The sequence below is a fragment of the Poecilia latipinna genome, unplaced genomic scaffold (genome assembly GCF_001443285.1).
Source record: "Poecilia latipinna isolate Pla-1442-1.1 unplaced genomic scaffold, P_latipinna-1.0 Scaffold816, whole genome shotgun sequence".
Classification (NCBI taxonomy): Eukaryota; Metazoa; Chordata; class Actinopteri; order Cyprinodontiformes; family Poeciliidae; genus Poecilia; species Poecilia latipinna.
Genome location: NW_015113432.1, coordinates 45,183 through 65,340, shown reverse-complemented (window position 1 = coordinate 65,340; position 20,158 = coordinate 45,183). Strand labels below are relative to the sequence as shown.

The 20,158-nt window shown below is 38.9% G+C and overlaps 3 protein-coding genes and 1 long non-coding RNA gene across 5 annotated transcripts in view; 1 reads left to right on the top strand and 3 right to left on the bottom strand.

Annotated features, from left to right (window-relative positions):
- Nucleotides 1-1,187, bottom strand: part of LOC106956422 (glutamine-rich protein 1-like) — a 12,817-nt gene extending 11,630 nt beyond the window's left edge. The window contains exons 1-2 of one of the 2 annotated variants that reach the window (XM_015047249.1): nt 979-1,187; nt 91-381 (exon numbers count right to left, since the gene is read on the bottom strand). In XM_015047249.1, the coding sequence (XP_014902735.1) occupies nt 91-345 (255 nt within the window). In that variant the 5' untranslated portion in view covers nt 346-381; nt 979-1,187. The remainder of the gene's footprint in view (nt 1-90; nt 382-978) is intronic. The other variant, XM_015047250.1, reaches the window with a different exon arrangement.
- A 1,543-nt stretch (nt 1,188-2,730) lies between these two features.
- Nucleotides 2,731-10,845, bottom strand: qars1 (glutaminyl-tRNA synthetase 1). The gene is made up of 23 exons (XM_015047248.1): nt 10,639-10,845; nt 10,126-10,276; nt 9,910-10,019; nt 8,661-8,736; nt 8,511-8,575; nt 8,380-8,433; nt 8,198-8,264; nt 8,036-8,110; nt 7,560-7,645; nt 7,393-7,479; nt 7,217-7,316; nt 6,676-6,754; nt 6,357-6,596; nt 6,185-6,277; nt 5,947-6,084; nt 5,182-5,269; nt 4,935-5,081; nt 4,597-4,698; nt 4,409-4,501; nt 3,785-3,912; nt 3,630-3,696; nt 3,219-3,344; nt 2,731-3,074 (listed from the first exon to the last, which is right to left on the bottom strand). Exons 1-23 carry the CDS (start codon nt 10,747-10,749, stop codon nt 3,024-3,026), a joined length of 2,334 nt encoding a protein of 777 aa, XP_014902734.1. The 5' UTR covers nt 10,750-10,845; the 3' UTR covers nt 2,731-3,023.
- Nucleotides 10,846-11,272: 427 nt separating this feature from the next.
- ogg1 (8-oxoguanine DNA glycosylase) lies at nt 11,273-14,377 on the top strand. Its single transcript, XM_015047259.1, has 8 exons — nt 11,273-11,377; nt 11,725-11,900; nt 11,996-12,291; nt 12,377-12,556; nt 12,894-13,072; nt 13,171-13,318; nt 13,392-13,441; nt 13,517-14,377. The coding sequence occupies exons 2-8, from the start codon at nt 11,791-11,793 to the stop codon at nt 13,718-13,720; spliced, it is 1,167 nt and encodes a 388-aa protein (XP_014902745.1). The 5' UTR covers nt 11,273-11,377; nt 11,725-11,790; the 3' UTR covers nt 13,721-14,377.
- A 261-nt stretch (nt 14,378-14,638) lies between these two features.
- On the bottom strand, nt 14,639-19,217 carry LOC106956429 (uncharacterized). Its single transcript, XR_001426768.1, has 2 exons — nt 18,659-19,217; nt 14,639-15,770 (listed from the first exon to the last, which is right to left on the bottom strand). It is a non-coding gene; the product is annotated as an uncharacterized LOC106956429 (long non-coding RNA).
- Between the last annotated feature and the right edge of the window lie 941 nt (nt 19,218-20,158).

Sequence of the window (20,158 nt, the reverse complement as noted above, 5' to 3'; positions counted from 1 at the left end):
TTTGATTTACGTATAATATATTGATATATAATGTCTTGTGGTTGGGGGGGGGGGGGGGGGGGGGGGGCGTAACACAAAGACTTCATTTACCGGACAAGCCAGCTCCAACAGCGACCCAGCCACTTCTGTACTGTCTGTATAGATGCAGTTGGTCTCTTGTTGGTAAACCATAGTTGTAGTGGTGGTTGTAGTGTCTCCACTTTGTTGGCTGAACTCCTGCAAAGCATCAGGACCTTTACTGGCCAAGGACTCCAGGAACTCCTTCATACGATGTTGAGGAATGCTCCGAGCTTTCTGTCTCACTAGCTCCTCATATGAGCTGCTGCTATCCATGGCATTATTCATAGCTGCAGACTGTTATCACTTCGAAGAGATGGAAACCTGGAGCAAAAGATATAAAGCGACATTCTGAATTTCAATTAAAACTATAATAAAGAAAATAAAATAAAAAATACTATATTAAGATCATTCAACACCGGCTTTAGTCGGACGCAGTCAGAGCTAAATGACTGGTGATTGCACAGAGAGAGATTGTAATAGGAAAGGGTTAATTCCGGCTGAGTGTAAACGAGCTGGGACAAAAGCGCGGTCACTTTCCAAATCGAATGCAGCAGTCTTGGGTTGGTAACATATTCAGGATGAAACGGGCACGCTTAAAACTGGATTTATGTTACTGCAATGTTTACGGTTACCTGTCTGAACAGCCCCTAACCAAGCTGTTGATTACACAACGCGCTAGGTTAGCCAGGTGCATTGCTAACTAGCCGCGTGTGGTTTGCAAAATAAAGCCAATCACTGTGTCGTTGGAAACAAGGGTTAAATCCAACAATTCAGATGACAATTGTCGCTTCGCAAAGGATTAAAGGTGCGTTCAAACCATCAGCTCTTGACAAACCATTCTACGTCTGTTGCGCTTTACTGTTTTTTCTCTGATTACCTTAAAGCTAACAGGCTAGTATTAGCATGAATATTGGCTACCTGTCTCTAACAGCTCGAAGTTTAAGTCGTCCACAACGGTTTTCCTCCAGTAAGCTGGACGGTGCAGTACTGTTGGTGTTTTTAGCAGCTACCTAATGGGTTACTTTCTCCGTTAGCTGTAGTTTTTCCTTTTTTTCCCCCACCAGACTCATATTCCGCTGGGCGCCATCTTACAACAGCGTCCTCAAACCAATAGGCTACCGATTTGTAACTCTGGGGTGCTGTCGCGATATTTCTGACAGGTAACATCGCGAGAATCTTCAGTAGCTTTGTAATCTGTTAAAGGCGACTCGTACAAACAGAAAAGCAGACGGGATGGCGCAGATGTCGTTCCACCTTAAAACACAGTTCTTCCAGAGAGACGCTCCTAGTGGCTCACTAGCATCTAAATCTTTTAAGGTGGTGCCAGAGAGATGCACCGAATATTTAGTCGGGGCTTCCGAAGCTCTGGGCAGGTGGGAGTTAATTCCCACGCACGTCAGTCTGGCGTTGCATTATCCCACGTTGTTTAATGTTTACGGTTTAATGTGCTCTTATTGTGGTCATATAAATCTCATCTTAAAAGTATCCCTGTCCATACAACTGCTATTCTGTTGCCGTATGTGATGAATCATTGTTTACATCAGTAGTAGTTATACTAGTGTGGTTTTATGTACTGCTATAATGAGGATGAAGATCAAAAAAGTGGTAAGCTAGCTACATTTATCTATCCAGGAGTACAGAGTTCATGAGCTGCCTGAAAAAGTCCACGACTTTACCCTGAGAGTCCTGAGAAGCAGAGAAGAATCAGATGACTTGAGTTAAAAGTTTTATCCTGATTCAGATAAGCTTGGAAGAAGTGGTGATGTAAAGCAGGTGTCTTCATGGCGGTCCACCAGTGCCTCCTTGAACCTATTCCATTCATAACTTTAAACTGTTTTAAAAGAAATACTTTACCAATGACTTTTGTTGCCAATGCAGACTACAGAGATAAACATTGTAGCTGTTATTGTTAAACTCAGAACATCACGCAGTTAAATATTTAGGTGCACTTAAGAAAAAAATGTCAGGCACACCAGTACAACGAGTTACTCTACAGCCCTAAATAACATAATCACCTGGGTTTGCCGTCATTGTTTATTCTAGTAATCACTTCTGATTTTGAAGATGTGACTAAATTAATTACTGGCATAATAATGCCATTTGTTCTGCAGCAGGCAAAGTTCTTACTCATTTACTGGAAGTGTTCATGTTTCCAGGTCTGACTCTGACTCCACCCTCAAAAAAACTTTTTCCTTAAAGAATTTATAAGTTCACTGACTGAAGTTTACTTTTATAATGAAAAAAGGCTCAGCCTACCTTGGCATTAGTAAACACCGTCTCTCGTTGTACCTTAGACAATACAATGTGAAAAGGTAACCCACTTTTTCATTAACATTTGGAGCAATCTTTTGGCAGGTATAAATATTCAAGAACCATCAGTGCATTACTTGCCATTTACATGGACATGGAGACATGCTCACTATATCATAAATGCAGACAGTTTTGTGATATTCATTTTATTTTTTGCTGTACAAAGGACCCCTGAGAGTCTTAAGAACCACAAGATGGGAGGGTACCACCTCAGTTAGAAAAATCAAATATGGTATTTGAGAGCATCCCCTTAACGTAAAACATCAGTCATAATAAAATTTGCTCAGGAAGTCCTTTTTTTTTTTCTTCTTATCAAAGTTGCTTACAATGCTGCAGCAAAAAAATAACAGGACACACAAATCTTGAAGGGGCTCTTAACACTGACTGGTAAAGCCGTAAGAGACCAAAGAGCAGCCTCAGAGTTTGCTGCTTTCTTTACGAACCAGTCACATGAGACATACATGAGAAGAGCTGATTAGAAATGTTGCAGGCAAAAAGAAAAGGCATACAATTTAAAGCAGTCTCAGTCAGATCTGTCTGTGTCCTTGAAGATGTTCCAACATAAGTGATACAAACACAGTGGTCGAGTATCTGAAGGCTCCGGGGAATAAGCACAGCTTCTCTCTCTTTTTTTTTTTTTTTTTTTAAATCAATCAGATCTTCCCTGGGTCTTCTTTGAGTGTGACAGTTCTGTTAAAAACAAGCTGAAATGGAAAGGGAAACCATATTACAGCATGTCTTACCACTGAAATGTGCATGTATTTAATATAGATCTAAAAGACCTATGTAAATAGCTGCTAGCTATATAAAAATAAAGCATTTCAAATTTGATTTGACTTTAACTGTACCTTATCAGCTGAGCTGTCGGGATCCAGGGAGAAGTAACCGACTCTCTCAAACTGGAATTTATCCAAAACTTTTGCTCCCTTCACTGAGGTATCCACTAAGGCACTGCTGATCACCTGCAGGGAATTCTGGAGAAAACGATGTGAGAAGATAAGTTTCAGGTAAACCCCCTGAAACTTGTAAAAGTATTCATATCCTTTAAACTACTACAAATATCATATCACATGCACAACATTTACTGAATTTCAGTAGGATTTTATGTGAAAGACCAACACAAAGTAGCATATTTGTGAACCAGAAAGACAATTATACATGGTTTGGAATAAATCTAAAAAGTGCCCAGTGTATTTTCTGAATCAAAGCTTAACCACTGAATGATGAAGATACATTTTTAAGTCTTGCCAAAGACTTACAGGGTTGATGTCACTCAGGAAGCCGCCAGGCACTTCCGACGGATCCTCCGGGTGCTTGTGCAGGAAGCTGCAAAGCGGGCGAGACTTCTCATTTAGTTGAGTTTTTAAATCACAGGTTGTTTAGTAGTGGATGGCAGTCGTTGTTTCTGACTTACAGCCTTTCATAGAGACGCACTTCACACACCAGAGGCTGGCTGACCCAGTGGATGAAAGCCTTTGGTTTCTCTGCAGTCTCTGAGCTGCAGCAGGTCACTTCCAGTTCCACCACTTTACCCTGAGAGTCCTGAGTAGCAGAGAGGAATCAGATGACTTATTGAGTAATAACTTCATCGCCATGTGGTGATTTAACAGTTTATCCAAAACTAATGTTTGCACTGAACAACCTTGGAAGCTAAAAATACTGGTAAAAATCAGAACGATAGGTATGTGTAGAATTATATTTCCTTATTTCTATTTTTAAATTTTACACTTAATTATTTCATGTTTAACTTAATGCATACTTAATTGAGACAAATTGTGCCTTAAATCTAATTATTCCATGTGATTTATAACACAGGTAAAGATATATTATCTTTAAAAAAATGCATGAAAAACATGCAGTAATGCAGTTTAAATATGTAGCTGAGGCACCATGGTCCCAGCAGCAACCTGTGGCTGGTTTAACATAGATGGATTCACCTCTTTCTTACAAATTTAACTCCCTAAAAATGGTTTTGACTCAATGTTTCTCGAATTTCTTGTATTACAGTGATATTAAATGAAATAACTTTGACATTTACCTTGATTACTTTCTGGACAGAGATGACATAGCCAGCATGTCTCAAGCCAACCGGCTGTTCTGGAGTCAGACGCTTGTAACCTTTCTCCATTACCTGCAAAAAAAATAAAATAAAAAAAATCAATAAGTCCACAATGAAAGACTTCCACAAAAATATTGTTGGAGCTCTTTGTTTATCGTCCTTCTAACCTCTCTGAAGTCGCTCTGTTCAATGAATACTGTGCATGTAAATGGAACGGTGTGGGCGCCTTTGGATTCATTGGCAGGAAAGTCTGGTACCCTTACATCCATCTGTGAGTGAAGACAACAGCAGTCTGATTACTTAATGAGGTTAAACTTCCATCCATTTTCTTACACCCTTATCCCTAGAGGGATCCGGAGGGGTGCTGGTGCCTATCTCTAGCAAACGTTTCGGGCGAGAGGCGGGGTACACCCTGGACAGGTTCCCCAGTCCATCGCAGTGAGGTTAAATTTAACCTTTAAATCTTTAGCACATGTATTCTTTATTTGAAAGTAATTTAACAAACCTTTGTGTCCTTGGGAAGGTTTGTTATGGTGACCTTGAGGGGTTCCAGCACCGCCATGGCACGAGGAGCGGTGTCATTCAGGACGTCTCTCACACATGACTCCAGCAGATGAGGTTCTGTCGTCGTCTGGGAAACGGTTACACCAACCTGAAACAGAGGCAGTTACAATTACACAACAGCATATTCCTTTTACATTGAAATCATTGTCGATCTGTGCAGCAGATCGAAATCCCTCCACTCTACATACGCGTGCACAGAAGTTATTGATGGCCTCAGAGGGGAAACCTCTTCTCCTCAAAGCAGTCAGAGTGAAGAGTCTGGGGTCGTCCCAGTCTCTGCATAAGGAAAAAAAAAAAAAAAAAGATCAACAAGGTGTATGTGGAACCAAAATCAAACACAAGGCTTTTAGTGTAATGCAGAGTTTGCTCTATTAGTCCAGAATATAGTAGTTTGAAGTAATTTATACTCAAAACTTTCAATAGCATAAGCCTCGAATCTTAAATAATTCAACAAATTAAACACTCAGCAGATTTTTATTGAGAAAAATGTCTATTGACATTTTGTTATGTACAGCACATCCTAAATAATGAAGAGTAACTTTTTGTAACTTTCAGAAAAGAAGACCAACTGATTTTCTAAAGGCAGGTGGTTTTAGAACCCATCTCCTATTTTGTCTTTTGTCCAAAGACAATTTGTGTAAAATCTTCTCTTTTCTGCAAAATATTTTATTAAATGTCTGTATGGCATGCAGTTTTTTTTTTTTAAATAAAAACCTGCTTTGCCTTCTTTCACAATATGTTTGCAATTTTAATTGATATTGTTTTTATCCCTGTGACTACACACCAAAAAATCCATAAGGTGTATGAGCAAATGTATTGCGAAAGGACGCAAATAAAAAAATTAAAAAATCCCCTTCGTTTCCCCTAAGGGGATCCGTAAGAACCAGAGTGGAAAAAAAAACAACATAAAACATACATTTAATCTTAACATAAATAAAGATTTGTTTTGTCACCTGACCACGCCAGTCTCAACAAGTTTGATAATTTTCCTCTTCGACACAACGGTGTAGGTGAGGTTCAAGCGGCCGTATTCCCACTGAACGGGACAGTACAAGTCCAGAGCGTTACACAGCCAGTAATACGAGGAACGCCTAAAAAACGATTATGAAAAAGCAGAAAAACTCGATCAAACCGATGCCTTCAAACCAAAGCCAAGAGCAGTTTACATACAGATCAAACACCTTGATATACCTGGCTTGAAACTCTTTGGTACACAGAGAATGGGTGATGTTTTCAATAGAGTCACACAGACAGTGGGTGTAGTCATAGGTGGGGTAGATACACCTGAAGAGGAAGATGAACCAAAAAAGTTAATCAATTCAAACTGAGTTAAAGAAATGAAAACTAAAACATGTTTCCTTACCATTCGTCTCCTGTTCGGTGATGAGGCGTGTACTTGATTCGATATGCCACAGGATCCATCTTCCCATCCTCCATGACCATCTTCATCCGGAGCGTGGCCTCTCCCTCGGCGAACATGCCCTTCTTCATCCTCTCAAACAACACCAGAGACTCTTCGATGGGTCGGTCCCTCCATGGGGATGGAGGAACGTTGTGGCCTTTCAGCTCCTCACCCTTCTGATGGCACACATACGCATGGCCCCTGATGACAGTCAGGGTGATCAGAAATCCAGCCGTCCATCAAAGCAAACTCCCTGCGTACGTTCTCGACCCCAGCTTACCTGCGGATCAGATCAACGGCGAGGTCGTAGAGTTTCTGGAAGTTGTCCGACGCGTGGGTGACGTCGTACGGCGTGTAACCTGTGAGGTACGGCTGCGCTGATTAGAAGCCGGTTTTATAATACAAGGATCGTACATAATATTCATTTGAAAATCTCCTGCTTTTCCAGATCTCAACTACACATGGTCTGAGTCACTTTTAGCAATTAAAAATATACAAAGATGACTGTGGTCAGGGCTTTAAGTATGGAACCTGGAAAAAAAAAAAAAACGGACTGATGAACAGGAGGAGAAGCAAAGAAGCGAGGCCTGCAAACAAGGACGAAAGGAAGGGTTGACAACAAAAAGTTGACCGAAGACAACAAGTTAGAGGATAAAGCCTAGAAAATCTAAAGTTTGTCCATACACTGATTTTCTTTTATCATACTTATTTAGACCTGAAAAACACTTAAATCGCATTCCAGACTTTTTCAGATGGTGAAGGAATCCTAATGCATGCATCATGCTTACACTATAACCAGATAAAACATCATCTAAACACACCCAGCCACTCCACCATGTCCTTGATGGCAGTGAAGTACTTCTCCTCCTCCTTCTCAGGATTGGTGTCATCATACCTTAGGTAACAAATCCCATTGTTTGCCTGCAGAAAGAGTTTAGATTCAGAGAAAACTTCTTCACAGAAAACAACAAACAGATTTTAAGTTAGGCAAATGTACCTTGGCGTAACCAAAGTTGAAATTAATGGCTTTAGCATGTCCAATGTGAAGAATACCGTTGGGTTCAGGTGGAAAACGGGTACGGATCTGAAGCAGTTAAAGCAGGCAAAACTCAGATCATTTAATATGAGCACTTTTCATTTTATGTTATTTTAACTTTTCTGTACCTGTCCACCTGTGAACTCAATGTGTTTCCGAAGGAGATCCATTGTTTTTGGAGTCACAACATAACCCTCGGTTTTGTAGTTTTCTCCTGAAAACGAAAAAAGTAAAAGGTCAGACTATAAATAAATTACCCTGTGTTACATCGTTTAATGTTACCAATATGCAGAAAAATACCATAATGCACCAGGAAGAGATTTGACTGGTTTCTAAGAAATATAATCTGTGAATGTGTAAGAAGATATGACTTTTCTGTGCAGATGATCAATTATTATCAATCAAAGAAAGTAAAATATTTTATCCAATCTTGACCTGGTGCAGTTTGTTGTATTGCAGTGTGTCCAGACTACTAAAGTACAATAATACAGTCGCAGCTTGAAAAAAAAAGACATGCATTTTACTAATGCTAATGTTGACAACAAGAACAATAGAAACAATAACAGATGCTACTTCATCTAAATGCTAAGAGTTTTCTTCTCACCTGGTTTATGAAACTTCAGTGCTTCTCCTCTCAGCTGCTCCATTAGAGATCTTCCTTCCACAAAATTGCCATCACCTTAATATATGAACAAACAAACAAAAAAAAAAGCACGCTCAAATAAGAAACAGTTCAATGAACTTTTGTCTGCTTGCTGCGGCTCACCATTCAATGACACCACCTCCTCTTTCTTCGCCTTCACGTCATTCTCTCCCACCTTTGCTTTCTGTGCCTGCATAACAAAGCATGAAGGATGCAGTGATTACACAGAGCCAGAAAACATAGCAGGAAGCAGCTCAGGTGAGAGTAGTTTAAACTTTCCCTCACATATGAAACAGCTCTCTTACCTTGGGTTTCTTCTCTAGATCCGCCTCCGTCTTGGGTCCCAGCAGGTGCAGGACCTTTAAGACCAACGGTAATGTGTAACGTCACCTGTTCGTATTTAATTAAAGCAAACCCTCTCCTCCTCCATTCATACCTGCACATCCACCTCGTTTTTGATCACCTTCCCTTCGGCCCACTTCAGAGCTGAGCGTGCTTCTCCTGCAACAGATAAAAAGACATTCTGTCTGTCTGTCTGTTCTGCTGTAATGGCTGTGATAATATTCAACCAAATGTGAGATCATACCCATTAGCAATCCCATGTTGAAGCGATACCTCTCCGTCAGCAGCTGCTCCTTGTGCTTCTTGATGACAGACTCAACCTGCGCGACAGTCCACTGTCACTCAACACACCACTTTGCAATAGTAAAAAACACAAACTATTGTGTTTGTAAATTGTTTACCGTGTAAATCTAAAGTGGAAGTATTGAGACACAGTTTTCAAATGGTTTTGTAAGTAAAAATATTAAGTGTTGCATCCATTTTTATTTAATCCTCAGTCACAAAACTTTGTAAAAAAAAAAAAAAAAAATCACTTTTTGCTCGAGTTATAGCTTTGAGTTTTCCTGAGTTGTGTCTCTTCCAGCTTTGCGCAGCTAGAGATTAAAGTTTTAGACCATTCCTCTTTGTGAATCAGCTCAGGCTCAGTGAGACTGGATGGAAAGTATCTAAGTATTACGTTTCCTATCAGTTGGACTTTAACTAGGACATTCTAAAAATGCAATAAAATGATTACAATAGTCTATTGAGGAACAGGAAATGATAACAGCAGGCTTTGGAAGTCACCAACACAATAAATGTGGCCTGTAAGGCAGCAAGTTTTGCCACTATGATTTAATCAATTTTACGAGACGGATCAGAGATTGCTATTATATTGCTAGGTATGGATGTGACTTTTTTATTAGCTTACTTATAGTGCATCATGTACAAACTATGCTTCTGAGAACTGTGTGCTCAATTCCAGTTTCTAAATGCTATCTTAGAAACTGGAATTGTAATTTGTAAACTATATTGTGATAATTAAACAAACTGTTCAATTCAAGAAAAAAAAAACATTTTGTTTGTTTTTTTTTTTGTTGTTGTTTTTTTCCTGGTCCAGACGGTCAGGACTACTTGCTTTAACTCACTGAAATCCTTTTAGTGACACTGGCTGCATGTTTAGGGTTTTTGTAATGCTGCAAGATTAAACTAAACGTCACTAAATGTGTCACTTAATTAAATTACACATGGATGGACTATATTTTCTAATTAAATTACCCTTTGCGGTAATTGATCCTGTGAATGTATTTAGAAGTATTGTTTTACAGGCTCAACACAAATACACACTACAAATTTCAGGAGTTAATTTGTAAAAACCTTTGAAAACATTTTTTACTTCCGCTTCTATGCAACGGTTTGTGTTGGGTGTCATGTGGTGATATGTCAAAAAAGCTAAGAGTGCATGATTGTATTTGTGAGGCATTTTGCTTCAGATCAGTGGGAGATTATACACTTACTGCATCCTCAATCTGCTCCGGTGTTATGACTACACCTACACCACATGCTTCATCAAACTCTTTCTGACTGATGGGATCCTCGGGATGACTTTTGACAAAGTCTAAAGCAGCTGCAAAAAATATAGATAACATACGTGAGGAAGCAGTCAACATCAACCTAAGGTTTATTATTCAGTATTGGCTTCATCGTACATATCAAATGTTGTGAGAAATTACCTGCCAGCTGTAGTTCTGTACAGATTTTCCTCTGAGCGATGCAGTCTGACAGAAATACCAGGCGTTTGTTGTCTTTAAGGCGAGAAGCCATACTGTACAGCAAAGTGCCCATGGCTTTGTCCACTCCATTTGCCCCATTGACACGCTGAGCCTGTTAAAAACAGTTTTTAAAAAATGTATCAAATTTGTTGCCTTTTCTCCAGCTCTGTCACAGTTAAAAATAGCAGTCGAAATAAGAGAAAGGACTCAACCCAAATTAAATAATGTGAAAAATATAAGCTTAGCTATAGAAAATGTAAAGCGAAAGTGGCATTTAACCATTGTGCGTGCGAGGACTGAGGCAAACGTAGAGGACTGTGGCAAATCATCCAAGTTTTACGTGTGTAGGGTCGGTTGGACCCCATTTGCAGACACAAGGGTTAAGCTTGATGTTTATTGCTTAGTTAGTTTCAAAACGAGTAAAGTTGGTATGCGGAGCAGCGACATATCCCAGCTGCACCGGTGAGCTCCTACCTGAATAATCCCCTCCTTTAGTGCAGAACTCAAAGCTTCATTTTTCAGTGTCTCCTTCGCTTTCTGCTCGCTGAGCCCAATCGAGGTGAAAAGTGTCAAAGTATCAGCCATTAGTCTTCTTTAGAAATCGGAACCACACAGACACAACGCCGCCGCACACTGTCTGTCTCCTCAGAGGAAGAGCGAAAGAGAGACTTCCTGTCCAACGCAAACCAAAAATATTACGCTAGAAAGTTATTAGCCAATAGGGCACAAACCCCACACATGGAATTGACCAATTACGAATGAGCTTAGCTTGCAGTACAAGGCTATTAACCAATGAGCTGTTTGTTGACATCAGCGAGGGAGGGACTTCCAGAATTAGAGTAACGTTGCATCAGATTGATAGTTCAGTCACTATTTAGCAGAAACATGTAATATAATAACATTTTATTTTCGTGAGAGATCATTTTAAAAACAGAAAAGCGCTCTTTTCTATTTTAATTTTTACACGTGTGAATATTTCCATCGCAGAGTAACTTATTTTCTGTCCGTCATTTTCTGTGTTAACTCTGTGAAAGTTTTGATGGCTCCTGCAGCTGGCTCCGCTCCATTTATCAGCCGGCGAGGAAACCGGCACTCATGCAAACTTAAAGCTGTGAGATATCTGGTCCAAACTGCATACAAAATATCTGTGCACCACCTTAGCCCATAATTCATAAAGTTCATCATATTCATTGACTTTGTTCAATTACCGACTGTAAGTAACATTATAGTTTTGCTCCTGACAACTGCTGCTAGCATTTTAGTGTCTTATCACATCCAACTTTGAGAGATCTAGGGGAGTCCATGTCACAGCAGGGCTGTGGGCAGCAAAAGAGTAAACAAATAATTATTAAGTCAACTGGTGGTAAATGTGTGCCTTTTTATCTTATTGCCTCATCGGTGTGTGGTCCTCAAATATTTAGGGTGAGGCCATCTCACCACCTCTAGCTAGGATAGAATCTCCTCCCTTGAAACTAGTCACCCGGAGATTTTGCCTGTTGACGGGTAAAGAGTGAATCCATCATATAGCTATGTGTACATTCGCTTTTCATTTTTCTGCAGGTTGCATACCTGCAACCTGCAGGTCGTTTATCGGTCAGTAAAGGCATCTTTTAGCTCCAAACAAGTATGGCCAAACATGCGGTGTTGTCTTCAGGGGCTAAATTGTGGCGATCTTTGCCATGCGCAAAGTCGGAGCTGCGACTGGAGCTCACCCTTGCTTGTGGACAAACTTTCCGGTGAGTGTTTACAGATAACTCATAACATTAAATGAACCGGAAGATACGCGTATTCCTGTGTTTTTCCATTTAAGCATCATTCAATTAATTCACAGCTGGAGAGAAAATGCTGATGGGCACTGGACTGGAGTCATAGGGGGACGTGTTTGGACCCTGACTCAAACAGAAGACACTCTTTGGTACTACGTGTACACAAACCAGGGTGGAGCTGGAGGAGAAAACAGCTCAGAAGACTCTCTGAGGGCAGAGTCTGTCACTGCCTCACACCACTCTGAGGTGGAAGAAGAGATGCTGAGAGACTACTTCCAGCTGCATGTGAAGCTGGGGGATCTATACAAGGAGTGGGGTGCAGCAGACTCTCATTTCAAGAAGATTTCTGACATCTTTACAGGTTAGTGTGTTTGTTCATGTATGCATAGTACTGTTTCACAGTGAACTGAACCAGATCTAAAATGTACTGCTTGGTGTTTCTGCAGGTGTGCGGATGTTGCGTCAGGACCCCACAGAATGCCTTTTTTCCTTCATTTGCACTTCCAACAACCACATCTCGCGTATTCAGGGCATGGTGGAGAGATTGTGTCAGGCTCTGGGGAGCCCTCTCTGCCAGCTGGATCAAACATCCTACCATGACTTTCCGACACTGTCCGCACTGGCAGGTGCGTGAAAATTTTGCATTAGGATTTGCTCGCCCTTTACAGGATTGACCAAGTCTCTTTACACCCGAAAAATTACATTATTTTTTAAACACTTCTCATTTTGCAGATAAATCAGAAAAAAGCCTACGTTTTGTTTCCCAAAAAAGAAATTAGGGTTAGGTGTTGTGTAAAAGTACAAGGTGTGTAACTAATTTTTCAAGCCACTGTTGAACGGTATTTTTTATTGTGGTGCTTTTTGTCTGACGTACCCATATTTAGTACTTCATAATGTCCTTTTCAGCAGCTTTTTCTTTTTTACAGTTTCTTATTTCATATATGCTGCTCTTGTGATCTGCAGACAGTGGTGTAGAGGAACGTCTCAGGGATCTGGGCTTTGGCTACAGGGCTCGGTTCCTTCAGCAGAGCGCTAAGCAGATCCTGGACACACACGGGCCCCAGTGGCTTGTTGGTTTACGAAACGTCCCGTATCTGGAGGCCCGTGATTCTCTCCGAACCCTCCCTGGAGTTGGCACCAAAGTAAGACAGAATGCAAACATGTTAGATCCTTACATTTTATTGATATTAACTTAGAGAGCAGATATTAAGACAAGAAGTAATAATAGCATTTGTTATAGGTGGCAGACTGTGTTTGTCTGATGTGTCTGGATAAGTGTGAGGCCGTTCCTGTGGACACACATGTTTGGCAGATCGCTAAACGGGACTATAAGTACACTTCTGATAACGGACAAAAGACCCTTACAGAAAAAGTTCACAGAGATATAGGTCGGTTTTTCCACACTTTGTTGAAGTTCTCCTCCTACAAAAACAAAATATCTAATGAAACTTTTCTCTGCAGGGGATTTTTTCAGAAAGCTGTGGGGCCCATATGCAGGTTGGGCCCATTCGGTAAGTATCATCATCCACTACGTTTCCATCTCTTTCACTGTGGATCTCCTGTTACCACTTATTTGCCTCTTTTAGGTTTTATTCTGTGCTGACCTCAAGAAGTTTCAGCACCTCAAAGAAATGAAAAGTTTAAAGCAGCCACAGAACGAAGAAGAGCGTGAAGGAGAGTGCAAGGGGCTAAAAGTAAAAAGAGAATTTGATGGACATGAAAAAAAGAAGAAACCCAAGTCGGAACGTCAGAAGAAGGCAAAGATGTCCGTCAAGACGGAAGAGGTGTGAAACCACAGATCTTTAATCAGATCAGACAAACATGCACTGGAATTATTGTTTACAAACTTCATGGAAATTGGTTCATGGTTATATTATCTCTCTTTTGTGTTTTTTTTTTAAATCTGAGGGTTAGTACTTTAAAATTACTTTGTGCTCTTTTATGACTTTAGAACTATGAAACGTATCATACAGTGTGGATTGTTTTAAAAATATAGTTATTTAAAAAATGATGAGCCTGTAAATTTTAATATTAAAAGTGTGATCATTATGAGCCACAAACTCAGTAAAACTCATTAATGCTGCGCTAGACTATTTCTACAGAATACCAAAAGCACTGGAAAAAAATACTGTATTTGCTATAATAATTTTGTGTGGGAATATGTTTAAGTTTTCTTTCTTTATAACTGATTTTATTGTCCAACATGGTGAATCCTAAAGTTGGAATCAGGACTCAAAAACTAAAACAAATGACAAAACTATTGTAATAGAATATATCTAATCTAGTAATTACAAAGGAAGCCCAGTTGATTGTTTTTTTTATTTAAGGTAAGCAGAATAAAGGTACACTTTTTAAGACCTATTGGTTTAATATAATATTTGAAGCACATATGTTGCATTTTCATTAGCTTCATCGTAATTAACAGGAATAAAGACTTGAGAACATCAGTCTGTGTGTAATTAAGCTATACAATGTGTTTCACTTAGTGAATGGAGTTGCTCAAAACATAAACTTTTCAGTGATATTCTAGTTCATTGAATGGATTTGTATATATTGAACCACTTGTCTCTTCCACTGTAAATGTATTCGAACAGAAAAGCTTGCAAACCATTAATCGAAAATAGATTTTTAGAAGTTTAAATTTCTAATGTAGTTTGTGTTTCCAGCCTTTTCTACCATGTAAAGAGCTGAATCAGTGCATCTGTTTATTTTTTTTTGTTTGTTTCTTTGTTTTCTGCGGGTTCTGCTTCGGCTATTCTTAATGTCCAGTTGGTCGTGGGACATCATTTCCTGTGAAGCAGGTTGTTTCTTTCCACTGTTGCGATTTGCTTACTCAATGCGGAGGAGTGGCTCCAAAGTCTTTGACGTTATTGTATTATAACTAGCTTTGAAATGAAATGTACGCCGCTGTATTTGAATGTGTGTGTACGATTGGATTAAATTAATTTCATATTTCTATGTATTAGGACATGAACTGGATACTTAGAGATGTAAAGTGCCTTGGATTATTTTTTTCTTCCTATAAAGAGGAACTTTATAAATAAACAGAATTAAATTTAAAGAAATGTTCTCAACTCACATGATCAAAAATATCTTGAAAGAGACTAGAATTAAATCGTTTTTAAATGTGGCCAATTTTAACTGTGCTAAAATTGGCCTCTAGATGGCAGCACAGATTGATCTCTATTATTACAGAGAGTCCATGTGGTTTATTCAGCTTTTTGACACTTGTATTGGATGAATTGTCACTGCCTGCTTCCTTGGCTTGTCACTGGTGTTTGAAGGCATGTTGGAGATGCCCGCAGGATGCCACAGCAGTGGGTGTTTCTTCAGAGCATTCCCTGGATCAGAGTAGTATTTCTGTGTATTAGCTCAAAAACAATCATCCTCGCTGAGTGATTCGGTGTCCATATGTTTATCTATAGGCACTTTCAGACTGTGTCAGCTGATCTTTTTATAGCAGGGGTCGCAGTTATCTGCTGTCAGTGCTCAGGGCTGCTGTGAGTGTCTCTGGTGACAGCAAGGCCGTCTAGGAGGTTTGATGTCCATGTGAAGGAATGACAGAGCTGCTTTTTAGTTTCCTTCATATAAGGACTCTTTTTAGATTTGCACGGCCATCAGGCTCTAATGTGAGAAATGTTTTTTGACGTGTCTTCGAGCAAGCGGAGGCCTATGTGTGTGGCTGTTTCATCTGCGGATGTGCGTGTCGTACATCCATAGGACTGTTTTATTTTTGTGGAGCAGAGTGCAGCCATGCGAGTTAATGAGAATGTGACTCAGCTTTCATCCCCGCTCCACTTCAGCTGGGCAGAAGCTGCGTCTCTGCTTCAGGCAGAGTCACTGTGAAGATAAAAATAAAAAAAAAATAAAAAATGAGAAGGGGGGATAGGTCAGTGTGTGCAGAAGGTAGGGACAGTGATGTTGGTGAAGGCACAAAGGACAGCAAAACAACAGTGGCCTGTGCGTTATGTAAGACGTGTGTCTTGACTTTTGTTGTACCCTCAGGGGTGATTCAGTTAAAAGGACATCTTACTGTGCCTACTTTTCTCTAGCATAAGTGTTGCTGCTGCCTACAAACACTTGGAGGCACCATAGTCAGAGCTTCCATGAAACGGAAAGATCTCCATCGATTTCCAGAAGTTGACAACAGCTTGGATGGGAATGTTTTGTGGTAACGGACTCTAAAATATTCCCCCTGAACAGTGTTGCCCATACACTGTTCAGGGGGAAGTTCTCTTGAAAGTGGGTCATATGCAAAAAAGGACCTTTCAAAAAATTTATTTTTAGACTTACTTTGGTTAGCAGTATGCATAAAGGTTAGGCTTTATATGCATAAAATATACTTTAACTTGATGAACAATAAAAGTATTTTATTTAAGCTTTAAAGAGATTTTTTTAATCATTGTGTTGCATCTGTCCTTTAATAACACCAGAAATATTTAAAAACTAATATCAAATGTTTGTTTAGTGTTTATGTATTAGTTAATCTAAATACATCAGAAAATGTAGGATATTATTATTATTATTATTATTATTATTATTATTATTATATTGCTAAAACACAGTATTTTAAGTACATAAGCTAAATCCGGGAAGAAGTTTAAACTTATTAAATTATGTTCTGCCTAATTTGTTTATCACTAAGGTTAATATGAACATGTATTATCAGGCCTCAAGATGTTAAAATACTCTGTTCACAATACAAATGTTACATTCAAGTGCAAGTGGAAGTTTTTTTTTTCTTTAAGGAAAGCTAATCTTTATCTTTTTTAGTCTGACACAGTAGTTATCAATAAGTTGGAAAAAAATGTCACAATTAATGATTTGTGAGTAATCTAACTGTGACCTCACTCTACCAATAAAAGGACCAGTCTCTGTTTTCTGTCTTCTGTTTACACAGCAGTGTCAGATGTTTTCATATGACAGTAAGACAGACAAAAACCTTAAGAGTTCATCTTAGATGTGGTGAAATTTAACACTTCCACAGGCAGCTGTGATGAAGTCCGACAGAACAGGAAGGTGGTCCCCACATGGAGGTCTCATTGGGGCCCAAAGATGGGGTGCTTTGTTCCGTAGGATGAAGGGAAACCACAAAGTGAAAGACTGAGAGCACAGAGCTGCCAAGGATCTTTCAGATCTCAAACTGTTCTGACTCTGAAGTGTGTAGATGGTCGCTAGCAAAGCTGTTCTTAATAAAAGCGGCTTATTTTGTCAAAAAAGATAATATACGTCATCTGAAGGGGCCCTTGCTTTTCAGCCAAGGATTAAGACTCAATAGCTCATATTTTTAAGGAGGATGGTTGCATTTGAACCAGCTAAAATTCAGTTCAAATTAACTCTTTGAGCCCAAGAAATAAAGGGGCCTCGGGCCTAGCCACAGCAAACAGAATGACTAAAGAGTTGTAGCCAAGAAGGCGTAAAATGATTTGAAATAGGATAAACTGTGGGAAAATAATATTACTGAGACCAAAATCTGAAATGTAGCTGTTACAGACATACATTTGAAACAAGATGCTTACATCAAATAAAAATACACATGTACCTTTTGTCCTCACTGTCTAAAGATAAATCAGACTAAACTTCTTTTGTTCTACGTCAGTTAGAATAACCAAAATTAGTTCTGTAAACTAAGTGCCACAAAAATGAGTGAACATGTCAAATATTTATTAATGTTTTTAAAAACAGAAATTTACATACATTTTCTCTGTATTAGCAGGTTTGCCTTTAAATTGTATTACTTGGGCCAAACATTTTGTGTTTCGTTCCTCAAGCTTCTCATAAAGGTTTGTTGGAAAAATATTTGAAATATAAACCAATTTTCTCATCACCAACAGTGGATTCTAAATCATAGGTATACCTATAAAGACGGTACTCCAAAATACAACGCTGGATTTTACCATGGTGTATATTTAACGAAACACAAGTTATGCCTGATTTAATTTCAGAAAGATTACAATGAAAAAAATAAATAAATCGAATATATGCAGATGGTTTCTGTAGCAAATCTTTCCTGATTCTTGTTTGATTTCAGAAGAATGTAGACTTCTCTTAGAGAAATAACACAGTGTCTCTTGTTATCTTATTCTTCAAATTTTTAGGATAGCAAGAGAAAGAGAATCATGCCAAGAGGAAAGGTCAGTATGCTGCAGGCTCAATAATCTCACTGACTGATAGATGAAGAAACATACAATTTAATGAACTTTAAATCAAAACTTGAACACTCAATAAAAGATTAGAAAACAATCTTAGTCATGATTAAAAGTTTGTGCCAAAGCAAATGGAAGCATTAAACAAAGCACGTCTTTAAATAAACCATTTTTTGGTATTTCATAGATATAGGACTTTATTTTTCTTAGGATGTAACCGCTGCTTTATTTTGTAGCATAGGGTGATTATTCCTCAAATTATACATTTCAAAATGTAATTTTTTAAATAAATGTTTCTTAGTTGTATTGAAAATCCTTAAAACTGTCCTGTAAGTAAGCTCTTCTAGACAATTTCCTTCTTATTAGAACCAGCCCCCTCTTTAACACCCTACTACTCTAATCTTGTTAGAGCTGTCAACACTCCTCTCATGTTACAGTTTTCTCTTAAAGAAAAAGCGAAACAAAAAGGTGTTTCGCATTTTTTATGTTAGCAGTCATTTCTAGCATTAAATCCATTGCCAGCGTGTTGTTAGTCAAGCAGCTACAATGTTAGTCATAATCTATGGACAATAATGTGATTACCATCCAAAAGTGTTCCTGTTCCACCTGCTCAAAGCCTCCAGTGACCCCTGCTGGCTCAGTAGTAATTTAATGGCCTTAAGACAATCCTCTGAGCCACCCAGGTTATTTTAGGACTCAGCTCGGTGGTCCAGTCGGTTTGATGAAAGTGAAGAATACAAAAGAGAACTTTAGGAGCTGGGAATCATTCCTGTTTGTAATCTGGTTCTGAATCCACACCCACGGCCATTATCAGATGGTGTCTGTGTTTAAGGCTTAATCAGAGCAAAGCTGCTGCCTTCAGCGTGTCCAGACAAGAAAATGTAGAAGTTATTGTAAAAACAGAAACACTCAGACGAAGCATGACAGAGTGGCTCTGAGCCAAGGTGCAGCATGAGGAAACTCTATCAGTTTGGCTCAAGGTGGCTTGTTCTCGCTCTACACACCCAGAATGGGGTGTAGCACAGCAGAGTGAGAGTATTGTTTCATCTGGACTCATCTTACTGTCCTTGTGGCTGTGGCACAAACAATCTCTCGTTCAAGCTACTGGCTAGACTTTTCAGTTAAATTAGTCAAAATGTAACAAAATACCAATGTAAGTCTTTCTATTTGCTTTGCTATTTCATAGTACATCCTTGCAATAATAATAATAATAATAATAATAATAATAATAATTGTGAGTGAAATGTGTCATAAAAACACATAGACTATAATAAAACTGGGTGCCTTCCCTTACAAACATTAATTCACACAACACCATCACACATAAGCATGGCATTAGAAATAAGACTCGCTCCGCTGGGTATAAATTGTTCTTATTTAGTCAAGACAAAAGCTTCCAACCAAAAAAAACAAGCTGTCACATTTACACGCCTCTGGTGATGTTTACATATGGCAAATGATCAGAGTTCATTTGAGTCCATTGTTTCCTCGTCTTTATTGGTAACAGCATGTTTTGAGCTGAAAATACTGCATGGATTTCAAGTTAGTTTGGTGACAATAAAGTCCTTTACAGTGGTTTGAGAAGAGAATTAGGGCAGACTGGAACTGTCATAATTTCATTTTCAAAGATTCCCAGTCATCTTGAGACAACTGTCTTGATCCATTGAACTTTTAATTAGAATTTTGTGTTATTCTGTTTGATCTATTTGTATTTTGGATTTTAAAGTTTTATGTTTGGTTGTTTTACTCTGTTCAGTTATTCTGTCCTGTACGCCTTTTTCCTCAGCTCCTCTGGCCACATAGTCGCAAAGCATCTAACTGTTTAGACCTACTTGCTCTTTAGCCACACTTGCCACACTCTGTGTTTATACTGCTACTTCTTTCCAGTCATTTGCTGGGATTTGTTTTTTCCCTTCTGACATCTTGCAAGTTTTTCATCAATGCTTCTTCCTCTTGATCACCCACAGTTCTCAAGTTCTCTTTTTCCCAGCTATTCACATTAAATAATTTTTGCCTGCCTCCTGCCTGCAATTGGATGCTCAACAATTTAATTTACTTTATGAGGAATGCATATTTGAAATC

What these genes read in the sequence shown, in the direction of transcription:
- qars1 (XM_015047248.1), bottom strand. Translation starts at nt 10,749, where the DNA reads ATGGCTGATACTTTGACACTTTTCACCTCGATTGGGCTCAGCGAGCAG. An exon ending in TACAGAACTACAGCTGGCAG is followed by an intron (nt 10,020 to 10,125) that starts GTAATTTCTCAC and finishes TATTTTTTGCAG; the next exon opens with CTGCTTTAGACTTTGTCAAA. An exon ending in AACAGAGCGACTTCAGAGAG is followed by an intron (nt 4,502 to 4,596) that starts GTTAGAAGGACG and finishes TTTTTTTTGCAG; the next exon opens with GTAATGGAGAAAGGTTACAA.
- ogg1 (XM_015047259.1), top strand. Translation starts at nt 11,791, where the DNA reads ATGGCCAAACATGCGGTGTTGTCTTCAGGGGCTAAATTGTGGCGATCT. An exon ending in GATTTCTGACATCTTTACAG is followed by an intron (nt 12,292 to 12,376) that starts GTTAGTGTGTTT and finishes GTGTTTCTGCAG; the next exon opens with GTGTGCGGATGTTGCGTCAG. An exon ending in GACACTGTCCGCACTGGCAG is followed by an intron (nt 12,557 to 12,893) that starts GTGCGTGAAAAT and finishes TGTGATCTGCAG; the next exon opens with ACAGTGGTGTAGAGGAACGT.